Source organism: Hipposideros armiger, unplaced genomic scaffold (genome assembly GCF_001890085.2).
Source record: "Hipposideros armiger isolate ML-2016 unplaced genomic scaffold, ASM189008v1 scaffold_666, whole genome shotgun sequence".
Classification (NCBI taxonomy): domain Eukaryota; kingdom Metazoa; phylum Chordata; class Mammalia; order Chiroptera; family Hipposideridae; genus Hipposideros; species Hipposideros armiger.
The window spans coordinates 819,895-836,432 of NW_017732016.1; the positions used below are offsets into that span (position 1 = coordinate 819,895).

The window sequence follows — 16,538 nt, forward strand, 5'->3', positions numbered from 1 at the left end:
CAGTATGGACTAGGTAGTAAGAGTCATTTACAGAAAACCAGACCTAGAGTCAGATTCTATAAGATCAGATCCAGTTCTACCATTTATTTAGTTTTATAACCCTAGGTAAGTTAAATTTTCTCCCTCAATGTCTTAGTTTCTTCTTGGTGTTAAATGGAAATAATAGCAACACCTGTACTTTACATGGTACCTGTGTGATTAAAATGAATTAAATTAGTACTTAATAAATGTTAGCTATCATCATTTTGAAAATTAATCATTCATTTTTATAAATCCAGGCATTTTTTACTCTATCCAAATAGTTAATGCAGCTATCATGAGCCAGGCACTGTTTCTGGTTGGGATACATAATTAAAAAAAAAAAAAAAAAAGACATCTCTGTCTTTATGGAGCTTACATTCTAGTGAAGGGAAAGCAGACAATGAACAGTAGCCACAATGAACAAGTAAATTATCTAGAACAGGGGTTGGCAATTTTGATTTTTTTGTAACGGGCCAAACAGTAAATAGTTTAAGTTTTGTAATGCATACTGTCTGTAGCAACTATTTAATTCAGCTGTTGTAACACAAAAGTAGTCATACAAATGAGTGTGGCTGTATTCCAATAAAACTTCATTTATGGACACTGAAATTTGAATTTCATATAATTTTACATCATAAAATAGTATTCTTTTGATTTTTTCCAACTATTTAAAAATGTAAAAATCATTCTCAGTTCCTAAGCCATATAAAAACAACAGGCAGGGCAATTTGGTTAAAGCATTGTTATAGATTTAATCCCAAGAAATGCCACATAACATCACAACAAAACTCACTAGTGTCTAATTTCAGCAAATAATGTTATGTTTTCTTATTTAAAAAAAGTTTAAATGAGCAAGCAAAAATAAGAGATAAATCAAAAGAAAGCACTAAAATGGCTGCAGATTTTTAAAAAACAAAAGCATTGCAAAAAAGTAAAAACACCCTGACATGAGTTAAGGAAAATAACATCATAAAAGACATGGATGAAATTTTGCATACTTTCTCAGTGGATACTAGAAAATCTTTCAGATTTAATGACAAGCTAAGGTAAAGCCCAGGTTTATGTGACAGATTGAAAACCAAATGAGATATATAAAAGGACTCTACATTATATGTAATCAATCAAGCATGGTGGTTTAAAGTGCTGACTCTGAAACCAGATTGCTTACGTGTGAATCAATCTCTGCCAGCAAGTCATTAAATTGTTCTGTACCACAGTTTCTTCATCTAAAAATAAGGCTAATAACATTAACTACTACATAGGGTTCGTGTGAAGATTTAATAAGTTAATATATTTAAAGAACACAAAACATATATCAGCCTTACTTAGGCTTTTCTGTTATTTCTATAGTTAGCTCAAATAAAACTATCATTAGGAATACTTATACTACCCAAGTTAGTTAAAAACAACTGTCTTTAACCTGGTACTAAAGTCAGTAAATTTAGCAATTAAAAGAATAACTAGAACATATACAATTTAACTTTATGAAATCTATTTATATTGTTGTTTTTTTAATTTTACTTGCCCTGCAAAGTTATTCAAACATACTGATTTCATTGAGAAAAAAATAAACCTAGGCATTAACAATATCTGAGACATACTGAGGCCTATGATGTGCTAGGTACTATAGTATTTTTAGATATTATTCTTACAACAATCCTAGAAAGTAGGTATTATAATTTCTATTTTATAGGTAAAAAATCTGAGGCTCGGAGAAAATAACTTACCCAAACCAACTCGTCCACAATAAAACAGAAATTAAGTCTCTATAACTCTAAATTCTATGTTTCCACAAAATGTTAGTTTCCAATCACAAAGCTATCTTTTCAGATACAACACAGTAAATTGTCAAAAGGAATGCCAGCTTTAAAGCAATAGTTCTCACCAGGGAGTTGATTTTGCCTCCCTGGAACTAATGGGCAAGGTCTGGGGACATTTTTGCACGTCCCCACGGCAGAAGTGCTACTGACACCTAGTGGGTAAAAGTCAGGGATCAGGTTAAACATCCTGCAATGCACAGGACAGCCCCACAACAAAGAATCATCTGGCCCAAAATGTCAATAGTGCTGCAGTTAAGAAAAATACTAAAGAAATGTTTTTCAAACATATTTAACCATGACCATTAGCATGAAATACAGTGCAGCTATCTAGACATGCACACATCACAAGCATTTCAAACAAAATTCAGCAAACAATATTTCCCTCTCTAACCTGATATGCTCTAATATTTACTTTTCCATTTCATTTTTTAATGCTGTTTCTGACCCACAAAACTGATTTGATGACCCACAAATGGATCATAGGACACACTTCGAAAAAAAAATGTTCTACAGTGGACTATAAAGGTTCCCAAGAGACCTATAAACTTGCATACTCTGATACCTGGCAAATTCAACAAAGAACCTATGTAGAACAGAATACATACACATAGTCAACAAACAATCAGAAACATGGTATCTCCCATATTTTAAAAATTTATAACTGACTTTCTGTCTTAGACTTTCTATCTGCAACCTAAAATCTTACAGCTGCTCTGGGTGGTGAACACATAATGCAATATATAGAAGATGTATTATAGAACTGTACACTTGAAACCTATGCAGTTTTGTTGACCGCTGTTGCCCCAACAAATTTTAATTAAAAAAAGAAAAAAAATCTTACAGCCTGGCTTCAAAGTGATTTGAAAAGTTGTGTGTCTCTTAAATACTAGATAATAAATTCAAAAATAGGTATGAAAAATAACATAACAAAGCCCAAACACTAATTATTACCTCAAATAAGTTTTTACTTTTTTGTCTACTCAGCCAGACAATGTTTTCATTTAATCAAGGGAGATTTACACTCAATGAAGAAACCCAACTATCTCCAGTCAAACTTTACAGATAAAAAAACTGTGGGGCCGGCTGAGTGGCTCAGTTGGTTAAGAGCTCGCTCAAGAGTTTGAGCTCTGAGCAACAGCGGTTCAATTCCCGGCCTGAGCTGAGCAGCCGTTGAGCTGCCAACCGGTGGCAGGATGGCTCAGCTTAAAAAAAAACAAAACAAAAAAAAAACTGTGATCCGCCGGTAAAATGTTTTGCATAAAATCACATAGCCAGTAATAAGTAGCAGAACCAGTAAGATAATGCAAAAGACATGGGCTTCAGAAGGGGGAAAAATCCTAAGATTGAAATTTAGGGTCCCCTAATCACTAGTTGAGTGAGTTGGGTAAGTTACTCAACCTTGTTAAATAAATGAGGGATAATATTTGTCTCACAGGGCTCTTGTGAGGATTAAAAGAAATAACATAAGCATGTAGAAAGAACTCGTTAAATTCCTTTTCCTTCCTCTCCTAGCGCTCAATTCAACAGCCTTTCCAATAAACCAATCTTCCCAATGCCAGTCAATACTAGTTTTTAAAAGTATGTAGAGAAAAAGAAAAACAAGGAAAACTAAACAAATTCTTCATAAAGCTGTATTTGTTCAATTTTTAAAAAATAATCTGCTCAAATTATTCTGAGTTTATTTCTTCCCTAGGGCATTGGTCATAAAATGTCCTTTCTTTATAAAATGATAAAATAGATGGCACTTTTAATATCCTTACCTGAAAAACTTGGGCGCTCCAGAAAGCCTCCATCACTTTAATTTTTTGTAACTAGCTTATGTATAAGCCTGGGAATATCTGGTACCATATGCACATCCTTACAACCACCACCTACTTTGTTCTCAGACACCAGTTCGAAGACACTGTAAGACCAGTCCTGACATATTAATGTACAACTGACCATATACCTTCCTTGGCTCCCACTATTCCACATTTGGACTTCCATCCTAGCACAAAAGTTAGATTGTAAACTCCTTAAGAACAGGGACCACATCTCACATAGCTAACACAACCTACTATAGGGCCAACTGACAGTAGAAACTCAATGTTCACTGGCAGAATTAATGCCGTTAAATTTTGAGGGTTAGAGGAAAGACTGAGGAATTGGAGTAAACTGGAAAAAGGATGTCATTCAATGCAAATATTCACTAAAACCACCCCAATTGGTAAAGGTCAGTGAATTAACAAAACAATTTCCTAAAAGATTGTTACCAAAAAATTTTTTTCAGAAACTACTGTTTCACACAAAGAAAATTAAACCAGGAATCATGATCCTGACGGGTTTCCATCTGGATATACTACTAACTGCTTATGTAACTTGGTCTAGCTAATCCAGGTCTATAAGTCCTAGCTACAAAACAGAAATACCCCTGCCTTTACCTATCTCAAAGGACTGTTGTCTGGATAACAATAAAAAACCTTTCCATAATACCATTTATAAATGCTAAGAGGAAATCCATGAGCAAAGTATTAAATTAGGTATTACACAGCAATATTTATGGGGCAGACGGGTGGCTCAGTTGGTTAGAGCACGTGCTCTGAACAACAAACAAGGTTGCTGGTTCGACTTGAGCTGAGCTGTCGCTGAGCTGCCAGTGGATGGCCAGATGGATCAGTTGGTTAGAGCGTGTGCTCTTAACAAGGTTGCCAGTTCGATTCCCACATAGGATGGTGGGTTGCGGCCCCCCAGCCCCCCGCAACTAAATTGAAAACGGCACCTAGACTTGGAGCTGATCTGCACCCTCAACAAGTAGATTAAAAACGACTTGGGCCAGCCAAGTGGCTCAGTTGGTTAAGAGCTCACTCAAGAGTGCGAGCTCTAAGCAACAGCGGTTCGAGTCCTGGCCTGAGCTGAGCTGCCAACAGGTGGCAGGTTGGCTCAGCTAAAAACAAACAAAAAAAATGACTTGGCTTGGAGTTGATCAGTTCTGGACAATATTCTGTTCCCCAATAAAGTTTAAAAAAAAAATTTTAATGGCCCACAATTTCAGAATAAATTAATCTAAGTAAACTAGTCTGGGTATTTATATGATTGAGTTGATGCTAGTAAATAAACTGATGCTTCTAAAATATATTGTACTTGAAAAGTTTCATATTGGAAATAAAATTGACTTCTTTATTAATTACTGGGCATTCAGAGTCAACATTTAGAATATCATAATTTGTATCTTTTCAGTTTGAGTATAAAAATTATTGGGTTATCAGAAAAGTCATGATGTATTTTTTCTGTTTTTCGTTGCAAAACTGCGTCATGCCTTTTCTGACAATCCAATAGTTCTCGTTTTGTAAAGTTTTACTATAGGCTGCTTGCGTTGGAAATCCCTGGCCAATGCAAACAAAAGATGGTGAAGGCAAAACTTGAGGTGATGAATAAAAACAAACAGTCCCTTAAGATTACTCAGCCATTACAAAAGACTTATTTTTCCACCCTAGCTCCCAAAGGATATACTAGGAGATATTTCCATTAGCTAGTAGTATCAAGAAGAAATCTGGGGGCCGGCCGAGTGGCACGTTGGTTAAGAGTTGGCTTGGGAGCCCGAGCTCTGAGCAGCAGAGTCGCCAGTTTGGATTCCACATGGGCCAGTGACACTGCGGCTTCTACAGCTAAGATGAACAACAGCTCGACCTGGAGCTGGGCTGCCGTGAGTCGACGGCGATGGCGTAGGCTGCAGTGGGCTGCCATAAGCTACCTGGCAGCCGGTGTGAGCTTCCGTGAGCCGCCGTGAGCAGCCATCCAATGGCCGGCAACCCATCTGCCTCATCCGGGAAGAGCACAATGATAATACCAACATGGGCCAGTGAAGCGACGTCCTCCACAACTAGATTGAAGAACAAAAGGACAGCAACTTGTCTGTTCCCCACTACCCAATTCCCCAGCGCTGTTCCCTCCACCAATTCCGCAATAAAATCTATAAAAAAAAAAAAAGAAGAGGAAATCCGGATGTAGAATTCCTATGCAGCTGAGTTTTTTTGGGGTTTTTTTGGTTTTGGTTTTGTTTTTTTCCTAAATTACCTTGTCTCTGATCCACAGTTCAGAAAATTGGACTCTTAATCTTCTTGATGAATATATACAAAATCTCATTAACCACATCTAATTAGTTCAGCATTAGTGATAATTTTCACTTCTGCTATGTCAAATTGAAAATGCTTTCTAGTTATTGCAAGAGGAAACATTTAACTACTGAAAATAATCTTACTTGACTGCGATATTGTTTTTTAAAACGGCACTGTATTTTCAAAATCTGTTCTAATGTTCTCAATCACCAGGTAATGACACACGGAATTAGTGACTGGCTTCTTCAAAATTTAAAATAAGGCTGGTTAGTCTAGTACATATCTAAATCAAGTTGTGATTCTTAACTATTTTGGTAGAAAAGCAATCGTTTGGAAATCTAATGAAAGCCACAAAACTCCTAGGAAAATATACACATGAACAAAAAGTTTCTTAACAATTTCTGGTGGTCCCCAGACTCTCTCTCGCCAAATCTAAAATGGAGAGGAGACTTCAGATTCCATTAGAACTCACTAACTTTCCCTTTTTGATTTTGAGAAAATAAAAAAACCTCCCAATCTTTTTCTTTGCTGCGATTAAAGGATACTGTCAGAATCACTAAGTTCAAAAGCTACAGGAACTAAAAACACTACAGTAAGCGACAAAAATTCAAGGTTATTCAGCTTAACTAATGGCTTACCCATTCTCAATGCTTCTCCTGGATAAGTGGTTCTCACCCTTGACTGCACACTGGACTCACCCAGGGAGCTTTAAATTAGACAATCATGTGCCCTTGAACTATGGGGATATGTTCTGAGAAATTCACCGTTAAGCGATTTTGTTGTGCAAACATCAAAGAGGGTACTTACACAAACCTAGATACCATCCAAGTATAGCCTCCTGCACACCGAGGCTGTATGGTATACCCTTATGGCTCCTAGGCCACAAGCCTGTACAGCCTGTTTCTGTACAAAATACAAGATTAAATCAAGCACAAGAGAAAATAACACCATAACGAGAGATGTGGCGTAACATGACATACTGTTTTACAGAAAGTTTTATGAGTAGAAAAAGTACACTCCAAAATAATAAAAAGCATAGTAAATACGTAAACTAGTAACATAGTCATTTATTATCAAGTATTATATACTGTACAGGTTTGTATGTGCTCTACTTTTATTCAACTGGCAGTGCAATAGGTTTGTTTAAACCAGCATCACCACCACAAACAAGCGAGTACTGCACTGGGGACAACAGCTGTGTCACCAGGAGACAGGACCTTTTCGGCGCCACTGTAACCTGACGGGGCCATGGTCGGACGTGCTGTTCCTGATGGGAAAGGTGTCATGCAGCACATGACTGGACTTGACGCCTGGGTCCCACCCTCAGAGATCCTGATTTTAGTGGTTTGGGCATCAGGATTTTGGACAGTTTTGGGGGTGATTCTAACTAGGAACCAAGGTTACAAAACCACTGTCCTAGAATGCCCTGGTGTTTAAACCTGTATTTGAATCTGGTATTTTTTAATTTTCAAAATGGAGGGAGGGAAAGGACGGTTGTGGATGGATTTCACGTTGCTGGTTGTGAGTCTGGCCTAACAATGAACACGCACCGGGCATCCTCCAACCACCTCACTGGGCGGTAGGAACCCCTCTTTTAACAGCGGTTCTGCTTAATCCTATGTAATTTCTGAAAATTCATAAAAGTTTAATTCTATTCTGTGCTTAAACTACAGTTATTTCAATGCTTCTAATTTGGTTCATGTCTACCCGAAACAGAACTGCCTGAAGTTTTCAGGCTATCCAAATGGGCTGTTCCCCAACGTAAACTGATAAAAATGTGAAATCTTAACATTGTTTTAGAATCATTAGCAAAAGGTCCTGAACTATCTCCACTAAAGTGCTTTTTCGGCTTATGTTGCACCAATGAAGGGTCCAAAAAGGTTCTGACCGTTAAACCAACTTTTTCTGAGGCCCCTTTTATTCGAGCCCACGTCAGGAATTCCAACAGAGAATAGATGTCTTATTAACAAAATCTGCATGGAGTCCACGCTCCGGGCAATAAAAGTTGCAAGGAAAAATAAATAAATAAATAACCGCAAACGAAGAGCGAAGATTCGCTAGTTCCTACATCAAGAAACCTGGGTTTTCTCCCAAATGAAACCGGTAAAAAGCTGGGGCGTAACACAAGCTAGAGGTAGTTGCTTCCCGTTCGGCCAGAAAGCAAGCTAGGGGTTCAGAAGGGCAGATGGGAATTGCAGAAAGACTCAGGGAGACCCCGAACCGGCCGGAGGTAGGGCAAGGGGCGGCGGCGATGGACTAGGCGGGGAACAGCCGCGGAAACGGCCTCACACGGCGGATGGGAAACCCACCGCAGGTGACCGGCGCGGAGTCCCCGAAGGTCAGTGGGGAGCGAAGGTGCCCGTCTTCCCTGAGGGGGCACCAGCTGGAGACCCGGCGTGCCCGCGGGAAGCCGGCCCCGAGGGCGGTGGTTCCTAGGCCCCCGGCTGGCAGGGCCGCGTCGCCAGCCCCGAGGGCACGTCGGAGCCAGCGGCCGGACGGGGGCGCGGGCTCCCCCGGGGAAGGTGCGGGAGAGAGAGCGCGGCGCTGACAGCTACGCAGGCGGCAATTCGTGCGGCGCGGCCCCGGGGGCTGCGGGAGCGGCGCAGGCCTGGCCGCCCAGGGGCCAGGCCGGCTCCTCCTCTCCGCCCGCGCCGCCCAGAGGAAGAGGCGCCGCACACCGTTACCTTGTCGCAGTAGAGGCCCACCAGCTGCTTCATCCGCCAGTGTGGGGCGGTGAACACGTCCACTTCTTCGGGGAAGGGCGCCATCGCCGCTGCCTCAGCCTCCGCCTCAGCAGCCGCGGCCGCCGCCTCTCCATAGACACCCTCGCCGCGGGGCAGAGGCGGCGCGCCCCCCTGCGCATGCGCCCGCCCCGTCGGCGCGCGCGCCCGAGCGGCCCGGCCAGTCGGGACCCGGGGACGCGCGGGCCGCCGCCATGCGGTCTCTGCGGCCCACGTGACCGGGTTCGCGGCGGAGGGTCACGCTGCTGCTGCCTCCTGCTTCCACTGTGTTCATGCTTTGGCTTCTTCGTGTGCCGCAGGGAGGAGCCAAGGCTTTTCCCTGTTTGTTTTGCAACGTAAAACATTATCTAAGGAGACGGAGTGTGGTTTTTAGGGGCGCTCGCAGGGCTTTTCTCGTTGCCGAGACACCCACCAGGCCCAGAGGCTTGGCAGCCGAGCACAATGGCCGCGGTCGGTCGGAGAGCTGTGACCGGGCGCCGCGGTCCCTGACGCCCTGTGTACCTGGGTGACCGTGCTGTGCGTGACCCAGGCCCTCCTGGGACACCCTTGGCCTCCCTGCGATTCGCGGCTGTCGGACTCGCACCCGCTGGTCAAAGGCCCCAGTGATTTGGTGAACCAGCACTGGGGGCTCCAAGAACGTGCCACCTACCGGGAAACAGTGACAAAGGCAGACACCGGCGGCCCCAGCCGGCAGTGCTGGACAGACACCTGGGTCTGGGGGCAGGGTGGTGACCAAGGAGACCAGCATATCTTCCCATCTCCTCGGGCGAACGGACGCATGGAATTCTGCAGACTCCGAGGAGAGAATACGGTCTCCTGGGCTTTGAGGCGGGAAGGCACCCCAAGGCCTGGAATGCCCGGCTGAGGATGTCAGGCCTTGGGGGGCGGGGCGGGGAGGGTGAAGAACCCCAGAAGGTTAGTGCGGAAAGAACCTTTGTATACATGCCTCCGGATTTTAAGCAGAGGCTCAGAGAGAAAGAAGGAGACTTAAAGGGATCTCTTCCCCGCAGGTCACCTGGTCCCTAACCCAGCCGTCCAGGAGACCTAGGGAGACCCTGTTATGGACACCACTCACCCCGATCAACCCCCCACCGGTTGGCTGGAGGACTAATGTGCACAAAAAAATGGGAGAAAACGGAAGTCTGAAAACCTGGGTAGGGTAATGTTACTGGCTTAAAGGTAAGGAAAGAGTGAAGAAATAAAATGGAGTCACTGTTGTCAAGCTGCTCATTGACTAAAATCAAGTGGGATGATGCAGGAAGCATTCTGGTTTTGCTTTAACTAGCCTGGGAACTTAAACTTTTGAATTCTCCAATTATGCCTTGAGATACACACACACACACACACACACCCTCAGACATACTGCAGGTTCAGATTCAGAGCACCATAATAAAAGTGAATATTGTAATAAAGTGAGTCATAATCTTTTTGCTGTTGGTGGGTCTTGCCTTCAGTTTGTAAAAAATGCAATGTCTGCGAAGTACAATAAAGTGAAGCACAATAAAAAAAGGTATGACTCTGTGTGTGTGTGTGTGTGTGTGTGTGTGTGTGTGTGTGTGAATCCTATAGATAACCCTTTGATTTCCCCATGAAGGACTTAGAAAAGGATGTTCACGGTCCAGACCACCTGACATCCATTATTCAGACCAGACATCTGGAAGATTACAATGTCGGACCAATCCGGAAGCTAAGAATGCAGGACTGATTCTTCTTAAGAATGCACTTTTTACTGTAAGAACTCAGCTTTTCTTTCTTCGGAACACTCTAGGTATTGCTGCTTTGCAAACCCCAAGAACTTTGAATACATCTTTGCTATTTATTTCTAGCCAGAGCCTCCCGACTCTTTCTGCTCAGTTGACAGTGGCCACACACTCCAGGGGGGCAAGTACCAGAAATGTTCTATTCACCCCTTATACCCTTATTATCTATCACAGTTCCATGACACCATCGGGGTTTGATAAATATCCAATACATGATGGAGCAGAAGGTGAGAAAGAACCTTACAGTACAGCGTGTCTGCTTATTTCTAGCCTTGCTATGTGCCATTTATTGACGGGCAGTGTGAGCCATAGTTAAAAGCAGGCTCTGGAGATGAAGTTCGAGTTCTGGTTTTGCCAGATACCACTTGTATGACCTTCAGTAAGTGACATGACCTACCTGTGCCTCAATTTCCTCATATATAAAATGGAAGTAATATTGCTATAAACTAAATGCTTGTGTCCTCCTCATAGCCGTATGTTGAAAGCCTACCCCCTCCATGTGGTGGTGTTAGGAGGTGGGCCTTTGGGGAGTGGTTAGGATTAGATGAGTTCTTGAAGATAGACCCCTCCTGATGGATGGTTTTTGCAAGTCACTGGAGAGCTGGCTTCCCTGCTCTGTTCTTCATCATGTGAGGTCAGAAGGAGGAATCTGCCATCTGCAGCCCTGAAGAGGGCCCTCACCATGCTGGCACCCTGATTTTAGATTTCCAACCTCCATGATTATCTGAAATAAATTCAGTTGTTTATAAACTATCTAGGCTATGGCATTTTTATTATAGCCGTCTGGGCTAAGACAAATACCTACCTCGCAGAATTGTGACGATTAAGAGAGTGAATGTATTTGAACCTGGGACAAGTGCTGTCTCTAAGCTATTATTATTATAAAAACAAACAAACAAACAAAAACTGTGAGGTGGTGCTATAGGAAACTAAGTCTTGAAGACATTCTGGTAATTGCCTTGGGTTCAACAAAATACTAAATAAGCCGGCCATATGAATCTAGGTTTGACAATATCCTCCCAGCACTGTGTTAGCTGTGTGAGAGACAGAGATGATGACTTATGCACAGGAATAATGCTTAAGTAATAGAATATAGATAAGGTCCTTAATATCTCTCTCTCCTCTCTCCCATTCTCCTTTTTTGTTATGCTCTGCTCTTTCACTAAGGCTTTGCCTCAATGTTTTTTAATATCCCCCAGAGGACATTTCCTTATTTTCCTTCTATTTCTTTACTTTGTTCTGATCTTTCTCTCCAGCTGTCTTGGAATGTAAAATCAGACCTCAGGTGACCCAGTTATATAAGAGAAATGAACTCCTTGGGAACATGTACTTTGTTGTATCCTCAGCACTTAGAACAATGTCTATCAATAGTTACTACTCCATATTAGTTGAATAAAGAGAAAAGGGATGGGGGAAGTTCATGGCATTCTATAATTTCCTAATTTTAACTAACTTTTAATACACCAGGTTTTATTTCCCAATACCAGTCTGTGTCTGTGTTGTTTGTCTGTGTCTAGTATACACCCTAGAACCAGGCACATTAAAAAGGTGTTTAGCAACAAAAAAAATCCATGCACACAGTTTCACTGTTACTCAAAATGTGAAGCTGTGTAGTCAGCTGAACAGTAACAACAGCCACTTTGGACTCTGGCCATTTCAGGGAATTTGTTTAAGATGACAAAATTAAGTAAAGTGATAAATAATAAGTCCTGTGGGTCACTCTTCCCTTCAAAAGAAGCTATTAACATTAGCTCCATATGCTGAGCAATGTAGCAATTAATACCCTGATATTTCCAGATAAATGATTGATTTACATTAAACGTTAGCCCTAGAAAGAAGACATTGATCAGTTTAGTATCATTATTGTAGATTACTGCAACTACAGCAGATCAGGAACTGTTATTAAGGCCAAAGTTATCAGTTTAATTACCTCTCTGATTTCTTATGCTATACAACGGTGAAGGAATTCTAGCAGACCATCTAGCTATTGGCCATCACAAGGAGACCGGAAAAAGCATTTGAACAGAGCAGTGAAAAATCCACGTTGTATGGTGCCTGGTGGATTGGTGGCTGCTTCTTTCCTGCTCTCTTTCTCTCTGAAAAACTGCATGCTACAGGGAAAAACAAAAGATGCCAAATCATTCCCTTGTGACCTAAAAATATGACATGAGGCCTCTTTTCCAACCCTAGTTTGAGGGCTGTGGAAAGGGTTACTGGTCAGGGAAAGTCAATTCTAAGGCATTTAACTGTTTATTTGAATACGTGACACAGTACTTTCCCCAACAGGGGGTTAGTTGTGAAAACAAGCAATGAAAGAATGTTGCTATTGTAAAACTGTTGGAATTCCAGTCCAAACTCAGTACCAGACTTGATCCACAGTTAGCAACTGCTGCTGCAGGCTAGGTCGATTTAGGAGTAAAGCTTTTAGTAGGGTGATGGCATTATGAAAAGAAAAGAAAACACATAGGCACTGAGTTAAAATGCAATGCCAGATGCTACGTATTGTTTTTTGTTTGTTTGTTTTTCATTTTCCTTTAGGGTACTTCATATGCAAATGGATCTCCGAAATCAAATATATGTAGGCCTGCAGTTTGCCTAAAGCCCTTACTTTATTGTTATAAATTTAAATACTGAAAATATAATAAAACTTACTTTTGCACAATGACCAAAAAAATTGAAAACATCTAATGTCCCTCAATAGAATACTAGACATTAAATAAATTATAGCACATTCATTCAATGGACAAATATGGTTCTGTGAAAATATATAAGATAAATCTGTTTGCTGTGAAACCAAGAATTACTAAGTGTAAAAAAAACAATGTAGGAAACACTTTGTTAACTATGCTCTCATTTGTGTTAAACAAACATAAAAGTGGAAATAGTCCTAGAATAACACAGCAGAAAGTTGTAAGCAGGGATTCTGGGATGGAAAGCAGTTAAATGCCTTTTAAATATGGTACAGTTGTAGTATTTTAATAATGTTCACCTAGTGCTCTTACAGTTATAAAAATTCATTAATAATAATGCATTTTAAAAGAATTTGGGCAATAAATTTTAAATCTTTAAAAATACTATTAGAGGAAAAAAATGTTTGATTATATATAATCTTTAGCAACAGTACTAATTGCAAGTAGAACCATTTTATGTTTATTCCCAAATTTTATTCTAACCTGTGTTGTACATCTGCTTTTCTTCTGGCTTCTCTGTTTTCACGGCCATTTGGTTCACATCCACTTTCACCACAGGACCGGAAGCATCTGTGAAGGTAGGTACAGTGTTTTTAATGACATTGGGGAAATGGGTATGGTAGAATGTTAGCTGAAAAAAGCAAGATAAAATTTCACATACAACATAATCCACACCAAGTTTCCAAAAATGCATAAAAAAGACTAGAAATGAATGATGCCAAATCTTACCATGTCTTCTCTGGGTGATATTTTTCTATTCTTTCCAATGTTTTAAATAAGCATATTTTACTTTTAATGTCAGAAATAAAGAAATGAATATATTACAAACAATTTGATGACAACTATATTTTATAAATATATTTAAAAAGGGGCTAAAAAGAAATATATTAAATATCGACAATGGCTGTCTGGTGGTAGGACTGAGGATAAGGGATACTTTTATCTCAAATTTAAACAAAAATGTTCCCCAAATTTTGTAGTTGAAAAACAGCATTAGGGTTTTGGGGTTTTTGTTTTGTTTTGCTTTTTAAAGATTTTAGTTTGGTAAACATCAACCACCATTAGACCTATAATGTCAGAACTATATCGTCTCGTGGCGGTCTATCCTACCTCACAGACAAATGAAGAGTCCTAGGATGCTTCCTATATTTCTGCATAGAGACCTTTGCCTTCATCTCCTGCCACAATGTCCCATCCTTCTGACATGGGACTTTCTCAGCTGGTTACTAGGAAGCCATTCCAGTGAGTTCTAGTTGGGTTCTAGTCCTGAGACCAAGCCCCTGCGGCACTTCCTATATGACACACACACATGACCCTCTTCACTGTGGCTAGGCCTCCCTCGCCAGCCACGATTGCGGCCAGCTCATTTAATAGTCCACATAGTTGCTAGGGGGTATCTACCACACTGGGCATTTTCCTGTTTAGTGGCCATTTGTGATCACAATGAGTCTCAGTGTCTCTTCTCAAAACTTCAAGTTTGCATTTTTGGAACACATGCTTCCCATTCTTGACTAAAAAGATAGTGCATCAGATTGGAATACAGTTGCTATTTACTGTGCCCTTTTTTTAAAAGATTTTATTGGGGAATTGGGGGATGGGAACAATGTTGGGGAATCGGGAAAGGGGAACAGACGAGTTGCTGTCCATTTGTTCTTCAGTCTAGTTGTGGAGGATGTCACTTCACTGGCCCATGTTGGTATTATCATTGCACTCTTCCCAGCTGAGGCAGATCGGTCGCCGGCCTCTGGATGGCCACTCACAGCAGCTCTTGGCAGCTCACACCGGCTGCCGGCCACTCACACTGGCTGCTGGCCACACACGGTAGCTTATGACAGCTCACTGGCAGCCCCACTGCAGCCTACACTGTCGCCGGCGACTCATGGCAGCCCAGCTCCAGGTCGAGCTGCTGCTCACCATCTTAGCTGTAGAGGGCGCAGTGTCACTGGCCCATGTGGGATCCGAACCGGCAGCCCTGCTGCTCAGAGTTGGCATCCCAAGCCAGCTCTTAACCAACGTACCACTCAGCCGGCCCATACTGTGCCCTTTTTATCAAGGTGTGGAGCTCTTGCCCCTGGAAGTGGGTCACTGATGCCTTATACATGAGAAAAAGAAATGCTTGGACATATACAAAGGCATGGAATAATAGAAGAGCTGAGATGAGGAAGAGGCATAAAAGAAAAAAAGAGACCGATAGGACAGAAATAAAAAGATAAGGAAAAGCAGAGTGGCTGGGGGCGGTGGGGCGGGCGAGGGGGGGAATAAAGGAAAGAAAAAAGATATAGGTGGAAGTAGAGAGAGAGAAAAAAACAAGAATTAAAATGTATTAAGGTCTTACCATGCACCAGGCACTATAAATGCTTCATATGAATTATCATGTGTAACCGTCGCAAATACTATATGTGGAAGGTTCTGTTTTTCCCACCTGACAGAAGAGGAAAATGTTTAAACAGAGTTATTAACCCAAGATCTAGAGGTTAGTGGAAAATCAGGGCGATAAAATCTCTTTCTCAACCTAGAACATGTACTTAACCTTACACTGAAAGACAATTCTCTACCATTAGTTTATATCAACAAACTAAATGCCTGATACATGCTATTAATTTCTGAACTAGAGCCAAAGGTGACTGAGAAGAATGTGGGCAACACCATAAACCACCGTAATTGTCCAAATATAGAGTAATTCCATTCCTTAGATTACCTTTTGAAGAGAAGTAGTTTAGATAATGCTAAGTAAGACCATATAGTTTGCTTCAACATAAATATGGAGATATAATGTATAAAGTGGTCCATCATGTTTATTTGCAAAAATTCCATACAGATAAGAGCCTTTTATTTCCTAAACATACCTGTGTGTCACTTATCTTGTTCTTTATAAATATTGCCAAGTCAACACCAACTCCTTGACTTCCAGTCAAAGGCTCTACTATGGGCTGACTTGAACAGAACGAGATGGTGCAGTGCTGGTGTATGTGGCCTGAGGGAAAGGTGGCTTGCCTCATGGACAACTTGACTCAGCTGTTTGCAACATGTATCAAGGAAAAGCATCACAAGTTGCAACAGAAATGAACGATAAGCTTCCTGTAAGTTGTCCAGCTTATATTCATGGTAATGATGAAATCTGGCAGTGGGTTGCTTAATTTCGCCTACAGGAAGGGAAAAAAAAAGCATTTAGGGAAGTATCAGTTGTTTCTTTCCTCCCTACCTCTGACATTAAACAAAAAGCCTCATAAGCCTAAAACACAGTACAAAACATATCCCCAGTTCCACAAGGTAATTCCCAGAAAATTTAAAAATGCTGAAAGCGATGTAGGCAGAAAGAAACAGGAGTGTCATATAATATATCTTTGATTCCCATGAACTGACCAATAGCATTTGCGGTCAATTCTAAGGCATTTAACTGTTTATTTGAATA

At 41.2% G+C, this 16,538-nt stretch overlaps 1 protein-coding gene and 1 long non-coding RNA gene across 3 annotated transcripts in view; one reads left to right on the top strand and one right to left on the bottom strand.

The window, feature by feature from the left end:
- FBXL5 (F-box and leucine rich repeat protein 5) overlaps nt 1–13,694 on the bottom strand; it is a 46,008-nt gene extending 32,314 nt beyond the window's left edge. Inside the window, exon 1 of one of the 2 annotated variants that reach the window (XM_019626341.1) lies at nt 8,620–8,784. In XM_019626341.1, the coding sequence (XP_019481886.1) occupies nt 8,620–8,703 (84 nt within the window). In that variant the 5' untranslated portion in view covers nt 8,704–8,784. Of the gene's footprint in view, nt 1–8,619; nt 8,785–13,609 lie in introns of those variants that run through there. The other variant, XM_019626342.1, reaches the window with a different exon arrangement.
- Nucleotides 8,703–11,146, top strand: LOC109372840 (uncharacterized). The gene is made up of 3 exons (XR_002122105.1): nt 8,703–9,855; nt 10,271–10,407; nt 10,503–11,146. It is a non-coding gene; the product is annotated as an uncharacterized LOC109372840 (long non-coding RNA).
- Nucleotides 13,695–16,538: the final 2,844 nt, after the last annotated feature.